The sequence below is a fragment of the Pararge aegeria genome, chromosome 22, assembly GCF_905163445.1.
Source record: "Pararge aegeria chromosome 22, ilParAegt1.1, whole genome shotgun sequence".
Taxonomy (NCBI): Eukaryota; Metazoa; Arthropoda; class Insecta; order Lepidoptera; family Nymphalidae; genus Pararge; species Pararge aegeria.
Window position 1 is genome coordinate 8,754,383 of NC_053201.1, and position 19,805 is coordinate 8,774,187.

At 34.3% G+C, this 19,805-nt stretch overlaps 3 protein-coding genes across 7 annotated transcripts in view; 1 reads left to right on the plus strand and 2 right to left on the minus strand.

Annotated features, from left to right (window-relative positions):
* The window catches only part of LOC120633587, a 43,101-nt gene extending 39,798 nt beyond the window's left edge, over positions 1–3,303 (minus strand). For 2 of the 4 annotated variants that reach the window (XM_039903798.1, XM_039903799.1), the window contains exons 1-3: positions 2,849–3,303; positions 2,057–2,229; positions 1,281–1,376 (exon numbers count right to left, since the gene is read on the minus strand). In XM_039903798.1, coding sequence (XP_039759732.1) covers positions 1,281–1,376; positions 2,057–2,229; positions 2,849–3,016 — 437 coding nt within the window. In that variant the 5' untranslated portion in view covers positions 3,017–3,303. The remainder of the gene's footprint in view (positions 1–1,280; positions 1,377–2,056; positions 2,230–2,848) is intronic. The other 2 variants (XM_039903797.1, XM_039903800.1) reach the window with 1 other exon arrangement.
* A 930-nt stretch (positions 3,304–4,233) lies between these two features.
* Positions 4,234–8,967, plus strand: LOC120633588 (probable ATP-dependent RNA helicase DDX43). Its single transcript, XM_039903801.1, has one exon. It carries the CDS (start codon positions 4,419–4,421, stop codon positions 6,396–6,398), a length of 1,980 nt encoding a protein of 659 aa, XP_039759735.1. The 5' UTR covers positions 4,234–4,418; the 3' UTR covers positions 6,399–8,967.
* Positions 8,968–9,707: 740 nt separating this feature from the next.
* LOC120633589 (succinate--CoA ligase [ADP/GDP-forming] subunit alpha, mitochondrial) lies at positions 9,708–19,741 on the minus strand. Of its 2 annotated transcripts, XM_039903802.1 has the most exons (6): positions 19,611–19,741; positions 17,787–18,154; positions 16,573–16,767; positions 14,793–14,972; positions 13,552–13,557; positions 9,708–10,909 (listed from the first exon to the last, which is right to left on the minus strand). In XM_039903802.1, the coding sequence occupies exons 1-6, from the start codon at positions 19,645–19,647 to the stop codon at positions 10,694–10,696; spliced, it is 1,002 nt and encodes a 333-aa protein (XP_039759736.1). In that variant the 5' UTR covers positions 19,648–19,741; the 3' UTR covers positions 9,708–10,693. The 2 variants fall into 2 exon arrangements, with proteins under 2 accessions (XP_039759736.1, XP_039759737.1); XM_039903803.1 differs by lacking the exon at positions 13,552–13,557.
* Between the last annotated feature and the right edge of the window lie 64 nt (positions 19,742–19,805).

Below are 19,805 nucleotides of genomic sequence, written 5' to 3' on the forward strand. Positions count from 1 at the left end.
TTTTTAAATATAAGTATTGCAAATATTCCAAAACCATTGGTAGTTTTTTTCTTTACAACTTAGATCCTTATGGCATATAAAGGTTTAAAGTTTAGCTAATCTAATTTATTCAGAAGAGTTTTTTATTAGTAGTTATTTGTATAATCAGCAAAAAGTTATTATTCCGTGACTATCCGTATTAAGGTATTTTATGTAAATGAAGAAAACAAAAGGTCCTCATCTAGATCCCTTTGGGACCCCTATTTTCACAACTGACATTGGACCACCAATTGTTTAAAAATAATAACTAGTAAATTTATTACAAAAAACTATTCAGTTTATTTAAGTTAATTATTGTTTATAAATGAAACAATAAATTTAAAAAAATATTTCAGGAACTAATCCATCTCCACTGATCAGGATAGAAATGAACAGTTTGCATAATCAATGACAATAACTTAGAAGTCATCAACACAAAGTATTAGAGGGTAATAGAAGGCTAATGTATGATAATGAATTCGTATGACGTGACATCGGGGCCTTTTGATATAACATGTTAATTAACTGAATACCAAAAATTACATTAAATTTTTAAAAGACTCTTATACCTTCCTCTTATAAAGACAAACCTTCTCAGCGCCCCCTCGGGCTCAAAACCTTATATTACACATCGAATAACCTGTTCCAAGGTGATAGAAAAAGTCACCAGACTCCACATTAACATCATAAAGTAAAGAGCCTCGGACACAACTTAGTAACAGGCACAAAGCCCACTTGTCTTTATTTTTTTTATTCCCTACAAGTAAGCCCTTGACTGCAATCTCAAATGGTGGTAAGTAATGATGCATTCTAAGATGGTAGCGGGATAACCTGTTAGGGAGTGTGGTAGTCATACGCCTAATCGGTTTCTACGCGACATCGCACCGGAAGGCTAAGTCGCTTAGCGGCCCGTCTTTGTTGGCAGGGTGGTAACTTAGAACCTATAACACAAGCTGTCGTTTGTCACTGTTAGTAGGGAGACGACCTCCCTGGCACACTGGTGAGCGCTGTTAATTAAGGCCTACATAGTTCCCGGGTTAGATTTCCGGCATGGTCGATTTTGGAATATATATTTTCTGAATTTTCTCTGATCTGGCCTGGTGGGAGGCTTTGGCAGTGGCTTGCTACTGACTGCTAAGCAAATTAGTGTTCCAGTGTGATGTCGCACTCATGGAATTGTATTTGTGTGTAACTTGTGCAGGAACTTCCCACTACACCAACTTTCATGAGGTGAACAAAATTTTTAATGTTACTGCACCTACCTTCTGATAGCATCAACTTGCTGTTCAGCTGGGAGCTCCACAACAGCAAACAGCTCCATTTCACCATCTCTTCCAAACACACCCCCAGGTATTTTCCTACAATACAATGTTGGAGTTGAAAACTAAACTAAAATCCTTCTACTTATAACTGCAATACTGCATGACATCATACTTTTACAGCAAAATAATGAACTGACTAAAACTATTTAATAGATGAAGTATAAAGCTACTAAGATACTCTGAACTCTTTAATTTTCTCAATGATGGAATAATTTTTTGTATTTTGCAAACAACATCTTACTTGATAACTCTACTATCTATATATAATCAAGTAGTAGAAAATACAGTTGGAGATAAGACATGAAGGGCTCTGTCAGAAATATATAAACAAGGTGTACTTAACTGGATGATACGTATATTAATCAATATTAATGTCATTATAAAAACCTTATAACAGATAAGTATTAGATATTTTAATCTTTAATCACGCATAATCCTTATTTATTTAGTATTAAATATACATTTCTAGATTATAGAAACAAGATGAGCTAATTTAGTACAAAGAGATTTGCATAATTTACTGCATAGCCAGTATTAAAATAATTTTGCCCTATTAACATATTTTCTTTAAAAAACAGAAAGAATCCGAGAAGTGAGCAGCAACAGCATCCAAATTTGTGCAACTGTTTGAGCAATATGATGACAAAGCAGTTGAATACGCCTATTTTTGAATCAATAATAAAACATTATTTAAGATAGAGAAAACAGAAGCTTACCTTAGAAACTTTTTGAGCACACTAGCAATAGTGTAAACCGAATAATTATCTACATTAACTAGCCGGCCAGTTTGTAAGAAGTGTATCAACTTCTTCATGGCCCCTTGGTGTCCGGGGGCCCGGAAAACATCACGGCGCAGCGGTGCCTCTTTATTAAGCTTTAAAATCAGCACCTACACAATAAAATCTTTCTCACAATCTGCTATTAAGTAGCAATAATAAACAAAGAGATTAATAAAATATATGATTTATGATTTTAAAACCACTTAAATGCTTAAGCTCTGTAAATACTCCACAATTCTGGACAATGGTTTCACCAGTCCATTGCCATAACAAAATTAAAAATCTGTAGTGAATACAATGATTCAGCCTCAAAATTAAAAATGGCAATAAACCCTGGCATTTTGGGTACCATGCCAATAAAGATACACTTTTTAAATTACAAGTAGATACACGCCTGATGTAAAGAGTAAATGTGACCCAAGATGAAATTATATTAATATTTGACATTTAAATGTTTGAATTATTATATAAATTTATTAATTATTTTAAATATTTTTCGTAGTAAATAGGTTAAATAAAAATATAATTTTATTAATATTAAATTCCATCATCATTTGCAAGATTTCATTTTATTATTTAATTGAGTGGAATAACCTTAACTTCTTCATTTAATTTTTTTTATCTAAGTATTCAGTAGTGAACAAAGTACCAACGACAAGTAACATTTGAGGAATTACGTATTTATGTATGACATTAATTAAATAACAGAAATGAAATGAAAATACTAACAAGCAAAGGTCCCGGTATGTCATCCTTACACACTTCGTCTAGTGGAACTCCAAACTTTACTTTTTCTATTCTCCGCGGATATGGTAAGGAATTTGGATGCCCACACGATGTGACTACATTGCTCAATGTAGCTGCTCGCCGGTGCATACGCCTCGCCCAGTTGCTCATCTTATTTGGAGAAGTAAATCTTTCGGGCTAGAACGATGAATGCGTTTAGTGTGTCCACTTGATTACAAGCATTTTCTGAATTCTTAACATCACAAACAATACACCAGACAATGCCGTTTCACAAACAAATTCATTTAAAATGAAAGGAATTTGAAGACATGTTTTAAATCCACCTCCATTTTTGTTATTTTTATTACACTTTCGATTCAAAAATCAAATCGCTCGATCAAAAGAACAATGTAGGTATACGAGAGGTATACCTACTTCGAAAAATACCAAAAGTACTGTCTGTTTCTGAGGTAGGTTGTAACTTATAGGTATTGAGTAGGTATGTTTATATCTTTGGTTTATATTATCTTTGATAGAGACAACAGAGTACTTAAATTAAACCACAGATCGATATGATAAACCCCATACCACGTATAGTCTGTATCTGCAAAATATCAATTATCTGCAATACAATGAATACAATATAACAAATCTAAAAGTAATTTAAATAAGTAATCTAATTTGGCACACCTAAAAGCAAAAAAAGCAAAAAAAGAAGAAGAATAATAAATCTAAACAAATATAGTGTACGATAAAGAGATCATATTTGTATTTGTCACTGTTCCTACATAACTCCAATAGTGATGAGAAACATTGACAGACAAGTGAGTGCCACGTACCGGTTGCCGTTTTCCGTAATAGAAAAACCTATGAAATGCTTATGAAAGTATAATAAACAGTACTCAAACAAAACCATTCTTAAAATTTATCTGTCTGTCTGCTTGTTCCGGTTAATCTCCAAAACAGCTGTACTGATTTTAGCAGGATTTATTTTGATTAGTTTCATTTTTATTAAATTCTGTGTTTCTAAGCAAAAAAATAGTTCAAAATTATAAAACAGTCGTTTACTTCCTGGAAAAAAATACGCTATCATTTTTCATACTTTAAATGAGTAATTTTTACGTTTTTACCACGCAGGATGCTATTTTGTACATGTAATATGTTTGTCGAACAAATGAAGAATGATGGTGCGAAATTCATACCGTTTTTGCGTTTTCATCACCTTCTTCTTCTTCTTCTTTGGGTTTTTGTCATGCCTGCACGGCATTTCATCACTTTTTAGTTCGTTCGACGTTCGACGTTATTGAGCGCTGACTAGAAATGGGTTCTTATTATGTCAGTGCTAAGTCATTTTAGTCTGTGTTTATACCAACCATTGTTCTGTGTTTCAATATGTTACGTGGGTTTTTCATCTAGGGTTTGAAATTTAAATTGTGTTGTATTGGTTAGAATTAGCCATTTAATTTTAACTTATAATTATACAACATAAACATAATTAGCTTTGACGATACTTAAATCAAATCATATTTGCGTCAACTTCTAAGTCGCGAAAGTTGTTTGTTGGAGATAAAACATGGCGGACTGGGAAGATGATTGGGAAGAGAGCGAGCCGGTAGCTGTAGCACCGGCACCTACTACTTTTATTCACAATACCAGAGTGTACAGTAATAATTCAGGCCGTGGAAGAGGCAGAGGTGGTGGAAGAGGCCAAAGCAACGAAACTAACTGGAGAGCACGCGGTGGGGACGATGGTCAACCCCGGCGCAATTTTCGTCAAGAAAATGGTAATAAAAAGGTTATATCAATTCCTTCTAATAAAGTTGGCCGTGTCATCGGCAAGGGGGGTTCAAAGATACGTGATCTCGAATTTGAATCTGAAGCCAAAATTAAGATTGGAGACTCTAATGGAAACGATACTGAAGTGTCTCTATTTGGTACAGATGATGCTATAACTAAAGTCGAAAGCATGATAGATGAGCTTATGAAAGATCGTAAGCCCGCTGCTCCAAAAGAGAATTACACCAACACCAGTCGCAATGATAGTGCTAGTGGCAATTCCAATTTTGTAACTGTCAATGAAAATGGTGATGAAGTAGTTGATTGGGACAGGCTGAATGATGAATACGAAAAGAAACAGCAAGAGAAATGGAGTAAGTTGCCAAAAATCATAAAGGATTTTTATACAGAAGACCCAAAGGTAAGTAATATGTCTGGGGCCGATGTTAAACGCTGGCGTCTAGCTAACCATGATATACAAGTCAAAAGGACATTTGATGATAAACCTGGGCTTAGACCTATACCAAACCCAGTATTAACTTTTGAACAAGCATTCCAACACTATCCAGACATTCTAGAGGAAATATATAAACAGGATTTTAAGCAGCCATCCCCTATTCAAAGCCAAGCTTGGCCTATTCTACTGAGAGGTGATGATATGATTGGCATTGCCCAAACTGGTACTGGAAAAACATTAGCTTTCTTGTTGCCTGCTTTAATACATATTGATGGTCAACCAACACCCAGAGAACAGAGAGATGGTCCCACTGTTCTTATTTTGGCACCAACAAGAGAACTTGCACTGCAAATTGAAAAAGAGGTCTCAAAATATCAATACAGAGGAATAAAATCTGTTTGTGTTTATGGCGGAGGTGACCGAAAAGAACAGATCAAAGTTGTTGCTAAAGGTGTAGACATTGTCATCGCAACACCAGGAAGATTTAATGATCTTGTGTTAGCCAGACATTTAAGTGCTATAAACTTCTCATATATTGTATTAGATGAAGCTGATCGAATGTTGGATATGGGTTTTGAGCCGCAGATAAGAAAGTCTTTGTTTGATGTAAGACCAGACAGACAAACTGTGATGACTTCTGCTACATGGCCATCTGGAGTACGCCGCCTTGCAGAGACTTATATGAAGGATCCTATTCAAGTAAATGTAGGATCTTTAGATCTTGCTGCAGTTCATACAGTCACACAAAATATAATATTTGTTGAAGAGAATGAAAAAGAAGCTACATTATTAGATTTTATCGGAAACATGAAAGAAAATGACAAGATTATAATTTTTTGTGGTAAAAAAGCAACAGCTTCGCATATCTCAACAGAATTGTGTGTGAAAGGAATAGGCTGTCAATCATTACATGGAGATAGGGACCAGAGTGATCGTGAAGCTGCTCTAGGTGACATGGTTGATGGGACAGTCAACATATTAGTTGCAACAGATGTTGCCTCAAGGGGCATTGATATAAAGGACTTGACACATGTAATAAACTTTGATTTCCCACGTCAAATTGAGGAATATGTGCATAGAGTGGGCCGAACTGGAAGGGCAGGGAAAACTGGTATCTCATTATCCTTTGTCACAAGAAATGATTGGGCACATGCCCGTGAACTTATTAAGATATTAGAGGAAGCTAATCAAGATGTACCTAATGAGTTACTGTCAATGGCTGAAAGATTTGAAGCTATGAAAATCCGCAGAGACAAAGATGGTGGAGGAGGCAGAGGTGGGAGGGGACGAGGTGGCAGAGGCAGAAGAGATTATTATTAATTTTGACATATATTCTGTTTACATAGCATAACTGTTTGGCATTCCTTGTAGGTTTCTCTAGGACTAAGCATGCCTTAGAAGTTATTTGAGAACTATAATGACACAACATACAAGCAGTTTTGGTCTCCCCATCAGTTTCAAATACCACCTTTAGCTTTTCATTGGTGGTTGTATAACATTAGCTACCTTGTGATGCCTAATTTGGATGACTTTTCATGAAAAAAGACTCACTTCACTCAGACAGAGTGATGTGGGTATAAACTATTGTGAATCCAATTATGCTTGTGTGCAGTTTTAAACTATGTGTTCATTAATGTTCTATAGTAGCATACTATTTAATGTTTTTAATTTTATGAATAACATATTTTTTCTTTGTTTGTTAATGAAACAAATTTTGCTTTACACTAGTGTAAAGGAACTTTATAAACCCATTACTAATCCACTACTGGGCATGGGTCTACTCTTGGCAAGGTTTAGGCTGTAGTCCACAACTAGCCAAGTGTGGAATAGTAGAATTCACAGACCCTTGAGAACATCAGGGATAACTCTAAAGCAATTAGGTTACCTCTAAATGTTTACCTTACTTAAATATTAGGTATTTAAGGTATATTTAATTCCTGCTCTGAAAGTTAGATTTGCTTGCCAGAGAACAAAGTTGATAGAAATGAAGCAGTTACTTTTACTACAGTTAGCAGAAGTAAGCTATCACTGCATAAATTTAAAAAAAATACTTTACAACAAACTAGGGGAAATCAATAATATACAATGAACATAAAGCTATTGCAGTAGTTCTTTGTAAAATTAAACATCTGCTGCTTTTGGAAAATTATTAACTATGCCATACATGTTCATCGTATACTGTTTGAATATTTTACTTTAAATGCTGCTGCTGAGGAGTTCCCAACAACATATGATTTACAGTGATAAATCAAAGATCAATCAATATGTATACATTTTCATACTCAATTTTTAGTTGTATTAAATAATACAACTGACAGTTGACTATATATATATATTGTTAATTAGACTTAACCAACGTTTTAGCCTTTAAGATAAAGGAGTCGGAAATTGATAAATATTTTGGTACAAAATTTATTAATTTGATAATATTAAACTTTTTTACTGTAAGACAAAAATATGTGGTTAAAACTTCAATTTTCCGTCAAGTAAACTTATACAGGCGTGGATTTAAGTGATATGCATTTAAATATATTATTTATTTTAGAATTATTGTCATATTGAAAATCATAAAGTTAGTAGACAAGAAATCCAAAAAAAAATTGCATGGCATTTTTTCTCTACAGGGTAAAAAAAAATATTATTGGCTAAATCGTTAATGTGAATGGTGGATGCATAAAGTAATATCCGCGCTACAGGCCAATTTCAACCTATGTTGCATTGTTCGAGTAATTATTTTTATAACAGGGTTGACCAAGTCAATCTTTTGTAGGTAGTCTAAGCCTTTTATGTGGCTAGATGCTGCAATTCCAGCCAACAGCAATATAATTGCCTTGTGTGATATTCACAAGTTCAGTGATTTCTTAAGTTGTATTGTATTTACTAGTTAGTGTTTTCTCAGTGCGACGTGTGCGTGAAATTCGGTTTAAGTGTGCTTTTGATTTTTTCCGATAATAAATGTAACATGTATCAGGATTCCAAGATCTTGTAAGTTTGGTGTAAAGGAGTAAAAAATTACTTACTTATAATATTAGTAACAGTAACAGTAACATTAATAACCACCTGTTACCTGCTATTACGCCACTATGAATTCATTGGTCTTGCGTTTCCCACGGTAAATAATAATCTAAAATACTTGCAAATTCTTGTGTTCACCTTACTGGAAAAGTCCCGTCGTAATCGGTACAATCTTTCCCGTAATATAAATTGGTTGGGGTATATCAGAGCCTAGCAAATTTCTAAACAAAAATCCCATCAAAATACCTTAAGCCCGTACAATAATTGAAAGTTAAAAGCTTGTGTTTTTTTGTGCTTTTGATTAAATAATAACAAGAGCAGTGTTAGGCTGAGATAAAAGTGTACTTTAATTTGCTCGGCTGGCAAGTGTAGGTATGAACGATACAAATTTATGTTGGATACATAAGTCTGTGTTTTTTTACCTTTTAAGTCTGAGGTAAAGCTTTATAGTTCGCAGCCTTAAAGGCATTCATTCGATAACACAGCCAGACTAAATCCAATAAGTACGCACTTGAGAAAACGAATCAAAATAACTTATTTGGACTAAATGAAAGGACGTCAAAAAAATTAATTACCTGGTTTTAACTGTGATATACTTACTAATATTATTAGTTTTAGGCAGCATTTACTTCATTCAAGTATTAAGATAGGTAATAGATACCTATGAATTGTTTGTTCCTAAGATTTGTATAAGTAATTCTATATATTGTAAGAGTATGTACACACATGTTCGGGCTGTCATTTCCGATCGATCCGATCAGTCCATATCCTTATACCTATACTTGAAATGTAGGTATTTCTCTACTGTACAGAATTTTGGGATTTCTTTTGTTTAAAAAGTAGTAGTACCCGAATCGTATAAGACGAAAAAAAAGCTTTTTTATATTTATTTCATATGTTTCATGGTATATTTTATAACTGCAATATGTGTGTCTATCCTAACAACAATGTAAAAGAATCTCAATCACTAAAAAGAAATCTATCGTTCTACTTCATAGGAAGCCAGTCCTTAAGCGTATTTCCATTTTTAATATTGCGCTGCTAAATATGAAGATGAAGCAAGAAAACTGCTAATTTACGGGTTGACGGAATTAGTTTACAATATATGGTTTCAACCTGGTCAAGTGTGGACTGGTTAAAGCGAACTAAATGTCTTTCGTGGGCTTGAATTTGGACATACCCCATTATTTTTTAATATTTTCTTATTTAAGACTTCTCGGGAGTTGCTCCCCCTTACTCTTTGGCATTAGAGATTATTATATTAAGTATTTTAGATTGTCTAAACGCGGTGTATAATGTTTTACCTGTCTTGAGTAATATTAATCACAATTGAAATAAATATACCTACATCTGAAATCATGGGGTTTGTGGGGACAACCCGTCGGAGCCGTCAGGAGATAGAGCCACCTATTAAACTGTCAGCGGCGTTCCCTACATAACGCCTTAAATTTCGGAGCTTATGATTAAGATCCCCGGACGAAATCTGAACTTCTTAGGCATACTTTCCATCAGATCAACGGTATATATATTTCCTTGTTTGTGATTGAATATCAAGTGTTTTGTGTGATACAGAGAATGTACCTTGTTATTTTTTTTCTTGAAATAAAACTAACATCTAATAATTGTTTTTTATTTCACATCAATAAAGTTGAAATAGGTCTTATTAGGCTTTATGCATGATTAGAATATACACATTATATTTAAAAATACAACAATTCAAGCGTTCCACACAATCAATATTGTATGGCAGCATATAGGAGTGGATATTTTTATCAGATTATCACTTACATTTAACAACATACAATTGAGTGCTTTTTGGTTAAACCGTGCTTTATAATATGAGATTTTGAACACATGATAATATAAATTTCCAAATATTACATGGGTGTAACCAGATGGGGTACTAAGTTCTTAATTGTAAGGTTAGCATTTTTACTCGGCGGGGAAGGGGGGCCTATAAAGGCATGTACGATAAAATAAAACAGTCACTTAGTCTTTACAAGAAACAGCAGTCATAGTTTTGACAGATGAGGCGTTCACGCAAACTTATCTTGCATACTAACTAACGTATCAAATATCGCAATATGTAATAAAACGACATTCTTAATAAACGTGGTATAATGTCGGTATGCTTATATATTGTTTTTTCACGCTCTGCCATTTTAAAGATGTCGATAGTTGAAGTGTGGCAAAACATTGCGTTACAACTGCGACGTTATGCTACGTTTATTAATAATATCCTGGACTTTAACTAGGTCCATAAAAAAAAGGACTGGCTATTTGTAATATTTCGGATTAATATAACTACAAACTTCAGTTGACTCGAAACCTTACCGTTGCGTGTAACAAAAACGGTTCCGGATTTTAATTTAAATACAAAAGTCATTCAACAATAAACAAAGCTAAATTACACTCTGCCCATCGTGGTATATCATACTGGCTACGCCCATATGTAATAAGCATCAAGTTCGCACAACAATCCAAAATACATCGTAACTCGCCAACTGAAACAACGGTAGATAATAAATAATATTTTGTGTATAATTACTAAAAAGTCTATACAAAGTAAATGGACAATAGCGTGTAAACTGTTCGCGGACTTAGACAATTTCTAATCGTTTCATTTCCTTGAATAATTCGACGCCCATTTTCGCTGGGGAGCGTGTGACGATCACATTCGCCTTCTCGAGCGCTTTAATCTTATCCATGGCGCCTCCCTTGCCGCCAGAGATAATGGCCCCCGCGTGGCCCATCCGCCTTCCCGGAGGCGCCGTCAGACCAGCAATAAACGACACCACGGGCTTGGCCTTCTGACCCTGTAAAGAATAGGCATAGAATACGTGAGAGGAAAAATTCACTTCTGATTTGCCGATATCTCGACCCATCTGTGATCGTAACTATGATTAAGGCCAGAGTTATATGTCTTTTTTATGTAAGGCCATTTTTGACAGCTGTCACCGATACTAAAATAAATCGGACATCTTTAATTTTTACAAAACATAGCTGTTACTTAAAGAAAGAGAACTTTTAATAATTTTTCAGTAGTTATTGTGCTGCTGTGTGGTGACGCCAAATCAGTAAATCCACCACACCTCCTCTTCCCGCCAGTATCGCTCGAGGCAACTAAAGGAATATAACAGAGAACGGGCAGCAGCAGATGGTAGTACTAGCCTCTGTGCTACTACTACCATGTACTGTGATACCAAGTCTGCCCAGCCTGGCAGCATGGCAAACCCTCCCGTCGCGAGAGGCCTTTAGTCGGCTGTTATAGGCTATGGAATGTGAAATTACAACCTCTTATAAATTATCGAAACTATAACGTAAAAATTGTCCTCAGACTAGACACCGGACAGGTAACAAACTTAACTATGGAGTAAAGTGAATCTGGAATCTGTCAAAGGTTGAGATTTAAAATTTTGATGTTTTCATGTTCCATAATTAAATGACAGACTGACGTAAACGTGACTTACTGCGACTAAATGTCAAAAGTGGCTCATTCAAATATAGAAGATAAGACAATATTGCATGATACTCAAGTTGGCTCAAGGACAACATGATTACAAATTATTAACTAGGTGATTTAAGAATATGGGTCTGATATCGACAAATTAGTAATTAATAAATGAGGGCATTTTTTTAACTACAATATGTTCAACTTGCATATACACCTAATGAAAATGTAACCATGTTTGTTAAACCATATCTGTTCGAAAAGTACGTGACATGCTGTATGGGCATTGCGAATCTAAAACCACACATCAAACCAATCGATGTTCATGATAACAATAGTAGTTGTATGTAACGTCCAAAATACCAATCGATGTTTAAGATAATTTAATCTGTAGTGAAATACGAAAGCCGATTACTTAAGTCCTACTGTAGTCCTATTTTAAACGAATGCAGTAAACAACTTGGGTATTTTTCCTTCTGTCTGAAATGATTCATGTCAGAACGGAAAATACTATCAACAGGCGGTTTTATAGGCGCCATACATATTCTACTATCGCGATTTGGATATTTAGTGTTAACAACGCGTTGTGAGCTGTCGCATCGTTCAATTTGCGTTTTTGATGGTTGAGCCTAACATTATAATATACATAGCAAGCAATCCACCCAAATCATTTCCGCCGACCATAAACATCAGCAGTTCTAAAGGAGCCACACGTGGCTGCCATTTAAGACATTTGCTTGACAGCCCCTATAATTGTAGTTTTTATCCCAGATGGAAGCTGATTCCACAATAAGACGATGTTTAGATGCAAAGACTCGACATTCATAAAGTAAGTCATAACCGTCTATTCACTGGGACAGAAATAGAATTTCTGTTTATAGTTAGTTTACCTGTAGCTGAAAGGTTGGCGTTATGTTTTGATGACTAATCTCGGAGGTAAAATAATATTAAGTTAATGCAACCTGTGTCATCTGAAATTTCTTTTTAACGATTTCTGTTAGCTATAAGTTGTATTTAAGTTTATTTTTATATGTATACCAGGTGTAACGGAATTACGAAATACTTTTGAAAGGTGCACAAGTATATTTCGTAAGGAATCGCCCTGTAAAAATATTAAATCATAAGAAGCATATTTACTTTTCCACAAAATCTAATTCAAAACATTCCAAGTGTTTACTTATGACAACCCTATTGAAAATAAAACACCGACACACGCATAGTCCCTACGCTACGCGACGCGTACCTAAAATAAAGTGACAGGAGTCACTTGATTTTACTTTTGCATGCGATGTTAGGGCTGTATCTGATTTCTTTCAGTAAAAACTATGAAAATGGTTTACTCTAAAACTATTTGCGTTTCGGTTTCACAGGTAAGTCTCAGAGACAGTAAATAATGTTCCTCTGTAAGGCTTTAGCCTTTGAAGTATTATATCGGTTTTCATTTAAAAGTTGAACAGTTATAGATCCATTTACATTATGTTAATTTAATATTTGTGTCTAATATGATCAAGCTGTGTATGGATTTTATATGAATTAAAAATATTGTTATTATAATTTTTTTTTTATTCTAATTTAGTGTGTATATAAAACGTAATTTTATGTTATGTTCATGTATTACAGCTACCACAACGCGTTTTTTTTTAATACATCGAGCGTTTTTATTTTTAAACCTAACTTTAGTCTATAAACAATGCATTGTTTGCAAGATATGTTTCGACCTGTCATGAAGTTAGACGCTCTTACAATGATAAGAAAACTCTTTAAAAAAATCATCAAAATGATTTATACATTATGCAAGGTTGGTTGATGATTGATCTGTCAACATTCATATAAGTGATAATATTTACAAACTAAGTGTTACATGATCTTCGAATTCACACCTAACAAATCTATTCAAGAAACGACACACATTTAAAACTATTCTATAACAAACAAAATAAGAATGATATTGCAAAAACAATAATTGCCGGATAAAACCTTTTTACGCCGCAGTACTTTCTTTATTACCTTGCTCTGTTAAAAGAAAATATTAGCATAAGAAACTGAGTTATCTTTCAATAGTCTTTTAATAAGGAGCTTTTTTGTGACAGAGCTCCGGACAAGTACTATCGCCATTCTTATTTCTAATTAGTAGTAGTAGTACTAGAGTATTGTTACAATGCTGTGTTTCGGTCTGAAGGGCGTTGTTGCCGGTGTAATTGAAAGCACATGAGACTTAATATCTACGCCTCAAGTTAACAGACACAAGACGGCATGTTACAGTGTACGCTCCTTGCATGCCCTGTGAAGTGTTGCTATGTGTGGATGCGATGGTTTCCACTTAGTGGTCCATCTTAGTCCGTCAATTATTATATAAAAAATATTATATATAAATGGCGCAGCATTTATTTTTAGTTAGATCTCGACTAAATTAAAAATTGACGGCCGATTGGCGCAATTTGCGGCGACCCTGCATTCTGAGCCCAAGGCCGTGAGTTCGATTCCCACTACTGGAAAATGTTTGTGTGAGGAGCATGAATGTTTTTCAGTGTCTGGGTGTTTATATTTATTTTCTAATTATTTATGTATATAATTCATAAAAATATTCATCAGGCATCTTAGTACCCATAACACAAGCTACGCTTACTTTGGGGCTAGATGGCGATGTGTGTATTGTCGTAGTATATTTATTTATTTATTTAAATTCTTCAGTGGTAGTCAAATATGGTGATGGCTAACGTATTAGGGATATGACAGTTAAATTATATCCGTAGGATGGTAACTTGCTATAGCCGAAACCTCCCGACAGACCAAACCAGAGATAATTCATAATTTCCTAAATTTTCTTCCTGGGACCTCCCATTTATTTGACCATTGCGCTCACCACTTCGCAGGGAGGTTGGCTAAAGCATAGTTACTTATTGACTTAAGTTGAGTCAAGTTAAATCGAGTAGTCTCGTTGGTGTGTTAAGCTGTCGGACCTACCACACATTCAATTTGTTGATCAATGCACAAAATATGTCTTCAATAATATTGTATGCATTGCACCACAATAAACTTAGAAGCTTATGTATGCGGAAAACCACTGCTTACTCATAAAGTGAAAAATACTTGATAATACTTATTGGAGAAGAATTTTTCCCTTTTATATCATCTGCCTACTTCAGCAATGCCTACGACCCGCACATAACATAAATGCGACTACAATTTCTGGTATAATCTTTATACAGCTAATAATATAATAGAAAGAGAAATAGAGTCCCACTTACAGTGTTATTCTGAATCAAATATTCAGACGCGAGTTCCTCAGCGTTTCCTCCGATTTCACCGATGAGGATGATTCCCTTTGTCTCCGGATCGTTCAGGAACACCTCCAGGCAGTCGATAAAGTCTGTACCGTTAAACGGATCACCTCCAATACCCACGCAAAGCGTTTGGCCCAGGCCAGTCTGTAAATAAATAATAGGAAATAAAAATCTAAACTGATAGTACCCAAAATCGTTGCCTAAGAATGTTATGCCTGTTTTCACTAACTACGAACTAGGCAATGTCTAAGTGAGTAATAACTAATGTAAGGACATTCCTAGGCATACATTTACCTTGCACCAATCGATTTTCACTAGGGAACTCATAAAGCCTTGCTTGTCTATGATTCCTGCCACAAGTTGTTGTATTTTTATGTTTGTAATTCATATTATTATTTTTTTCATTTTGGGAATGATTATAGGTTATTAAAAAAGCTGATTTTTTTTCATCTGGTAAGTGCTGGTTTAAGAATTCCCTAAACATTACGCACTGCCATATCGGTGTCGTAACTTAGGAGGGCGCCTAACGTCGTTAGTCATCATTTATGAATTGGTGAAACGTTTTTTATCTAGGCATCACCTTAATGGTTAGGTATCCGATAAATTTGCATGATCACGTGATTTACAGTAAATTACTGCCCACGCTTGAAATCAAGCAATTTTGAGACCAGTAAAATTGGAGACGTCGTATACATCCAAAATAATTTAAAAGTCTACAACTTTTAAATTAAAACGAGATAACACTTCACAGGCTTCAGAGGTACATAATGTACTGTCTGAGACTCATCTGTTAAATCGAAACGCTAATAGTTTATGAGTTAACCACTGCCATAGTTTTTACTGAAATTAATCAGATACAACCCTAACATCACATGGCAAATTATAATCAAGACACTACTGGCACTTTATTAGGTACACGACGCGTAACGAAGGTACTATGCGCGTGTCGGTCTTTTATCTTCAATAGGGTTGTCATAAGTAAACACTTGGAATGTTTTGAATTAGTTTGTATGGAAAAATAAATATGCTTCTTTTTATTTCATATTTATGAAACATGCTTGCGCAAACTATGCTGAAGGGCGAAACAGTATTTCGTAGTTCGGTTACTCGTTGTATATCGACAAGCCAGACAAAAAATCTAAAAAAAGTCCATTAGATTTAAAACACATGAGAGTGGATTTATTTTAAGCTTGTTGCGACTTTAATTAAAATTATTGTTACTATAATACTTAAGTTTCTTATATTTTTTTCACACAGAAAATATAGTCTTATATATTTATTTTATTTTTTATTTGTGTAAATTTTGTTTATGTATTCGTTTGTATTAATTAATTTTACACCAACTAGTTGTTCTCGCTCTTGTTGTCCCCTAATCCTAAGGTTGCCTGGCAGAGATCGCTTTTAAGCGATAAGGTCGCCTTTTGTATTCTACTCCAGTTTTTGTGTTTCTCTCTATTCGTCCTTTATTTTCCTGTGTAGTGGTGTACAAATAAAGAGTTTAAATAAGTCGTATATGCTTTCCGAATTTGTATATTTTATCAGAGTGCTTAAAGATTTACTATTATAATACTTACTAATATTATAAATGCGGAAGTCTATTTGTTTGTTTGTCCTTCCTTTACGCCCTTAACAAGCAACCATTATATGATAGGAAAAAAAAAGGGTCCCACGGAATTTGTAAAGAACATAATAAACGCGGATGAATAATGCGGGTAACAGGTAGTAATTATAAGACACCACTTACTATAGTAGTTTGATGGCAAGCTTCGTACGTTAATGTACCAGATCGAGACACAACGCCGATACAGCCTTTCTTGTGTACGGCAGCCGGCATGATACCGATTTTGCACTTCTCAGGTGCAATAATTCCAGGGCAGTTGGGACCCACCAACCTTGACTTGTTCTGACGAAGTAGTGCATGTTTTACACGCACCATGTCCTGAAATTACAAAGTTTAATTTTATATTCCAATTATATTTTTTTTATTCTATAGGTCTAACAAGTAATCTCCTTTTCACATAGCGAAAGCTAAATTCAGTGAAATAAAATCAGAAATGAAGATCCACATAATAGTAGAATTAAGCATCTTAGCTCAAATTAGCCCTGGACATCAATCTCACCTGACGTGGTAACTACACGTGATCGTGGTTACTACACGATTGATGAATTCCTTAACGATAAGGCTGCTTGGAAGCAAGCCACTCCGCTCTCATCTCTCACAAAACAGAAAATTTCTAAACATTGTTAAACTTTAAAATGATTGATGTTGGAAAAGAGCAATCTGCTGAGTTTCTGGCCGGCTTTTCTCAGTGGAATCTGCCTTCCGAACCGTTGGTAGAGTCACTACAAACAGACTGATCTGACGTTTCAAAAATGCTTATAAATTATGCTTATAAGTGATGATTTTGTTTAAGATGGTAGCGTGCTAAACTGTTAGAGGTATGGCAGTTATAAGCCACACAGCCAAATATAATTGATTGATCACACTGTCATAACATTCTTATTTTTAATAGTAATAGCTAAATTACTATTTTGAGAATAGTTCACAGGAAAATATGGATATTAAGAACAGTTATGTAGTTAATTGGTCCATACAAAACATACATAGATTAACATTCAGCATTGCGCAAACCAATAATAGATCAATTAAGGGCAACCTAACAAAGCTCAATTGGCTTACAATTTCAGTTTCAAGATGAATAGGTCAACAGCAATTATTACACTGTATTTTGAGGAAAATACATAGAAAATGAATCAAATTCTTTAGTACTTACTGATCATAAAGTATGTTAACCATAATATTGATGTTGCAACTGATCTCATGCACATTAAATGCAGACAAGCTTTATTTGCTAATAACTTGGGACCCCAATGTCTCTTCTAGAGAACCAGTCTAGAATTGATTCTCCAAGCTTCTGACAAGCTAAAGCTATGCAAATAAATATATTAAGCACTCACATGTTGTGGTACTCCTTCAGTGATGCACACAATGAGAGGTACTTCTGCCTCAATGGCTTCTAAAATTGCTGCGGCAGCTCCCGGAGGTGGGACATAGATTACACTCGCCTCTGCTCCAGTCTTATCCTTTGCTTCCTTTACAGTTCCAAACACTGGTTTTCCTAGATGTTCTGTACCAGCTTTTTTTGGTGACACACCACCAACAATTTTAGTTCCATAATCAAGGGCTTGTTGGCTGTGGAAAGTACCCTGTTTGCCAGTGAAGCCCTGCACAATGACTTTGGTCTCACTTGTTAGTGCCAAGTTTTTCCGAGTCTGTGTGTATGGTGTGTTACTTGAATATCTAATGTTGCCAAGCTTTAAGCCATCTAGAAAAGAAAATATAACATAAAGAAAGGCCATGTTAAATCATATAGTCTATCAGAATAGTTTAGGTTTGCTAGTAGGTGGTCATAGAATGAGAGAGACAATTTAAAAGTAACGGTTCAAAAAGCGGAATGTAGCAAATGGCAATGTCACTATCAATTGTGATTTCACTGGCAGCTTGAACAACATTAATTTTCTTTTTTTTCATATCAAATCTTCAGGACAGCTCTGAACCTGATACTCATAGAATACCAGTGTTGTTACATTAGTAGCATAATTTACATCAATGGCACAACAATCTAATGTAACTAAACTTCTAACTAAAACTTTTATTATTATAAAGTATTGGATTCATAATTCGTTCTAGAAGAGGCACTATTCTATTATATTCTAAAAATTGTTGCTTTCTAATTGACACACTATTCTTTAAGCTAAAATACAAAATGTAAGCAAGTATTATAAATTTACAAGGTAAAAGACAGTTGTGATAATTTTAAAGTTTCTTTATGCACCCACAGATTATTGATTTGACATTGATTTGTCTTGGTTTCATGATGCCAGGATGCAATAATAAAGGTTATGTAATTTTTAAAACTTTAGAATTTACTTTTATAAGTAATGATATTTACCTAAATACTTTAGCAACTAAAGATTTGCCATAAATTATCATAGCATTGAGTAACTAATACAATTGAATTTCTCAAGCTACAGTTATTGTTAATTTACTTATTAGATATGGCATAGCATACTAGACTAGAATACAGTATTGGCAATAAAACCAAAATTGAATTGAAGTCAAGTATGCCATGCTGTAACAAATAAGTATATTTACTATAGGTACTACTTTCATTTAATTAACTGTCATAATATTGCAACCACACCCATTTTCTAGTATTTCTTTATTGTTATAAGTATAACTGCTATTTAAGACTTAAGTAAAACAATGAAAACAAGTTTATCGAGATGTAATAACACAAATTACAACAAAACATAAGTAAGATAAGCTGTCATATGTTATTGTCCAAAGGTCACCATATTGATCCACTCATCAATTTATTTCATTGCAAGGCCTTTACTATTTCTACAGGACATTATAGTTATGTCTGGATTTCCCTTCATATTAATTACAAAAAGTTATCTAAGCGAATACATCGTTAGATTGTATTTTTAGACGAAGGTTATCCCTAATAAGAATGACATTGGTGTCGTAAAATTTAGCAACAAAATTGCTAAGCTACTTTTAATGCTACGCGAAATTATGTATATGCGAATGATTAAAATCGTCCTATATTACTGCTACCTTATAAATTAATCAATCACATTACAAGGTTACTAAAGCAGTGTCACGGCTACACAAAAAATTATCGAAACGTATCACAAATAGGTAAATCAAAATTGATTTTTAATAAACAATATGTCGGAGACTTGAGTTTGAAAATATAAATAATAAGCATTTACCTTTGCAACGAGATAAAATCCGAACCGGCAAAGCCATTGTATAACAGGTTAGGGGAATTATTAATGATTTTTGAGACAGATAAACTACCAAGTTTCAGCCATCAGCCATTACGTAATGTCACACTGACATTTGACAAAATATGTCATTGCAAACGGAAAATCAAAACTCAAAATACACAGATGAAAATATTTATT

Excerpts from the sequence above, each read along its gene's own strand:
- LOC120633589 (XM_039903802.1), bottom strand. The coding sequence starts at position 19,647 with ATGGCTTTGCCGGTTCGGATTTTATCTCGTTGCAAAG. Across the intron at positions 18,155-19,610 it reads GATTTTATCTCGTTGCAAAG|ATGGCTTAAAGCTTGGCAAC; the intron begins GTAAATGCTTAT and ends TTTCTTTTCTAG. Across the intron at positions 16,768-17,786 it reads CTGAAGGAGTACCACAACAT|GACATGGTGCGTGTAAAACA; the intron begins GTGAGTGCTTAA and ends TTGTAATTTCAG.
- LOC120633588 (XM_039903801.1), top strand. The coding sequence starts at position 4,419 with ATGGCGGACTGGGAAGATGATTGGGAAGAGAGCGAGCCGGTAGCTGTA.